General features: G+C 45.2%; 1 protein-coding gene across 1 annotated transcript; it reads right to left on the bottom strand.

The window, feature by feature from the left end:
* Positions 1 to 1,648: 1,648 nt before the first annotated feature.
* Positions 1,649 to 2,107, bottom strand: LOC109129134 (uncharacterized). Its single transcript, XM_019236775.1, has one exon. The coding sequence runs from the start codon at positions 2,105 to 2,107 to the stop codon at positions 1,649 to 1,651; it is 459 nt and encodes a 152-aa protein (XP_019092320.1).
* Positions 2,108 to 3,056: the final 949 nt, after the last annotated feature.

Consider the following 3,056-nt stretch of genomic DNA (forward strand, 5'->3'; position numbering starts at 1 on the left):
GTCGTGTAGACAGCTTCGACAAAGGTAGCGAGCCCAGTAACCTCCGAGCTTCGTCCCCAACCCTACAAACTCACGAACATGGGTTACATGAATGCGGCTGCATGTGGTACGGAAATAGTCTAAGGACAGCCATACCCTAGTCTTACTACGCTAGCCGGACTTTGTCGCTGACTACCCGCATTAAGACTTCAACATATTTGATACTTGAGTTTTTATGGTTTTTAAGCTCATAAGATTTCAAGTATCCTTACTAAGTTACCACCTCTGCTACTAGAACATTTCGACCTAGCAGCCAGTGTAACTTCTAACCAAGTTACCATCTCCATTACTAGAACATTTCGAACTAGCAACGAGAGTAACCTCCCAACACATGCATTTAAACAAGAAAGATCACAAATATAAATCAAGTAAAAAATGCAACTAAAAACTCCAAGCAAAACCGTTTACTAGAAGGAAGTCATTAGACTCCAACTAGATCGGTGAAGTGTGCCTGAACTCACAGATAACCAGCGAACTCCTAGACTGAGTAGACGGATTCTCTTGGCGATGTTCTTACTCTTGCTGCAATCGAGCTCCTTCTTTATGCAAAACTTGAGGGTGGTCGATAGTCTTGTCTTGCTCTTAGTCTTCCTTCACATTCTACTTCCCCTTTCGCTCTTCCTATCCTTCTCTCTCTCTCTCTCTCTCTCTCTCTCTCTCTCTCTCCTCTCTCTCTCTCTTCTCTCTCATCTCTCTCTCTCTCTCTCTCTCTCTCTCTCTCTCTCTCTCTCTCTCTCTCTCTCTCTCTCTCTCTCTCTCTCTCTCTCTCTCTCTCTCTCTCCTCTCTCTCTCTCTCTCTCTCTCTCTCATCTCTCTCTCTCTCTCTCTCTCCTCTCCTCTCCTCTCTCTCTCTCTCTCTCTCTCTCTCTCTCTTCTCTCCTTCTCTCTCTCTCTCTCTCTCTTATTTCTTACTTTGCTTGGTGTGCAAAAAGAAGAAGAGGTGAGCTTCCTTTTATTGAGAGTTTTGGGCGGTGGCACTCACGAATGCATGTTGACCGGGTGTTCATTTTTGATGCCACATAAATTGCTTGGTGAAAACACACAAGACTTGGCTAGAGAATGTCCTCTTCTCTTCTCGAAAATACTTGATGGAGACATGCATTACTTGGCTAAAGAATGTCCTCTTCTTCACCTTTGTCTGAAATTCTCATTTGCATGAAAGTTCATTGGTTACTTTTCTTAAAAAGTAATAATTATGCTTTTCACTTTTTCTTACATGAAATCCCATTGGCTAATTAAGGAGATAAATTGTCCTTAATTTCCGGATTCTTGTCGGTTCGGCCAGCAATACCGCGGTGCAGTCGATGGTACGCGATGCGGCACAGATGATTCTGCGGTACGCCTCGGATTTGCGGTACGCCTCAGACGATTTCTGCGGTACGTCACTGTACTTGCGGTACGTCTCGGATGACTTCTACGGTACGTCACGGTACCATCGGCCATCTCTCGGCCATCTCTCGAACCAGAAACATTCTCTCAGACACTTCTTCGGCAATTCTTCCTCCTTCCTTCCTTGCCTTCTTCCAAGTCCTTTCTAGGCCCCTTTGGTCATGGGTTTTCATTTTGAATTTTACCCTATGGTGAGGGTTATTACATTCTCCCCGCCTTATTAGAATTCATCCTGAATTCCATAAGGATTTGATGGTCCTGCTTCGTCTTCTTCCATGAAAAGTTGCGGGTACTTGGTTCGAATCCTATCTTCATCTTCCCATGTGGTGACCTTGCGGTTTTGCTTTCCCCAAAATACTTGAATTTGAGGAATGCTCCTGTTCTTCAGCTTTCGCGTCCTTCGTTCTCCGATTCCAAATGGTCCTTCGGGGTATGTGAGGTTCGTCTCTAATTCTTTGATAGGCTCGGGTACAATCATGTTAGGATCAGGAACATGCTTACGTAGTTGTGAAACGTGGAAGACTTTATGCAGTCGCATAACTTCTAGCATAGATAGCCAGTAGGCTACCTCTCCAACTCTTTTCTCGATCCGGTATGGTCCTATGAATCTCACTGCAAGCTTTCCAACTTTACCGAACCGATCCTTGCCTTTTTGAGGTGCAACCTTCAAGTATACCATATCTCCAACTTCAAATTCCACTTCTCGCCTCTTCTGGTCTGCGTACTTCTTCTGGCGGTCTTGTGCTCTCTTCATGTTCTCTCGGATGAACTTGATCTTCTATTGTCTCATCGATCAGCTTGTGGTTGAAACTCGTCATCTCTCCAACTTCTGTCCAACATAAGGGCGTTCGACAAGGTCTTCCGTACATTGCTTCGAATGATGACATGCCAATGCTTGAGTGATAGCTATTGTTATAGGCGAATTCAACAACCGGTAGATTCTTCTCCCAATCTGAAGACCACTCCAATCCGCATAGTCGAATCGTATCTTCTATGGTTCGGATAGTCCTTTCTGTCTGACCATCGGTCTCCGGGTGGAATGAGGTGCTAATATGAACATCTGTTCCTAGCGCTCTATGCAGATCCCGCCAAAATATTGCTTCAAACTTTGCATCACAGTCTGAGACGATATTGGCTGGCACTCCATGTAGTTTTAGGATTTCATCAATGTACTTCTCTGCTAGAATTGGTGCTTGATCTGTACTCCTTACTGAAACTAGGTGGGCGACCTTTGTTAAGAAATCGACCACTGCCCATACTGCGTCGTTGATTCGTCCTGGTCTTGTTGGTAGTCCGGTGAAGAAATCCATCAAGATAGACTTCCACATCCACGTTGGTATGGGCAGGTTGCAAAGTAATCCTGCTGGTACTTGGTGCTCCACCTTGACTCTTTGACATGAATCACACTGGTTCACCCAATTTGCTACTGATCGCTTCAATCCAGGCCTATGGTAATACCTGCGCACGTCTTTGTACATCTTGGTACTACCAGGGTGGATACTTAATGCTGAACTGTGGGCTGCTCTTAGGATCTCCTGTCGCAGTCCGATCCGGTCAGGTACGGTGATTCTCCCACTATGAAGTAAGGTGCCGTCATCTGCTAAGTGATAACCACTAGCATTCGGTCC

Source organism: Camelina sativa, chromosome 15, assembly GCF_030686135.1.
Source record: "Camelina sativa cultivar CO46 ecotype springtype chromosome 15, ASM3068613v1".
Classification (NCBI taxonomy): Eukaryota; Viridiplantae; Streptophyta; class Magnoliopsida; order Brassicales; family Brassicaceae; genus Camelina; species Camelina sativa.

Excerpts from the sequence above, each read along its gene's own strand:
- LOC109129134 (XM_019236775.1), bottom strand. The coding sequence starts at position 2,107 with ATGGTATACTTGAAGGTTGCACCTCAAAAAGGCAAGGATCGGTTCGGT.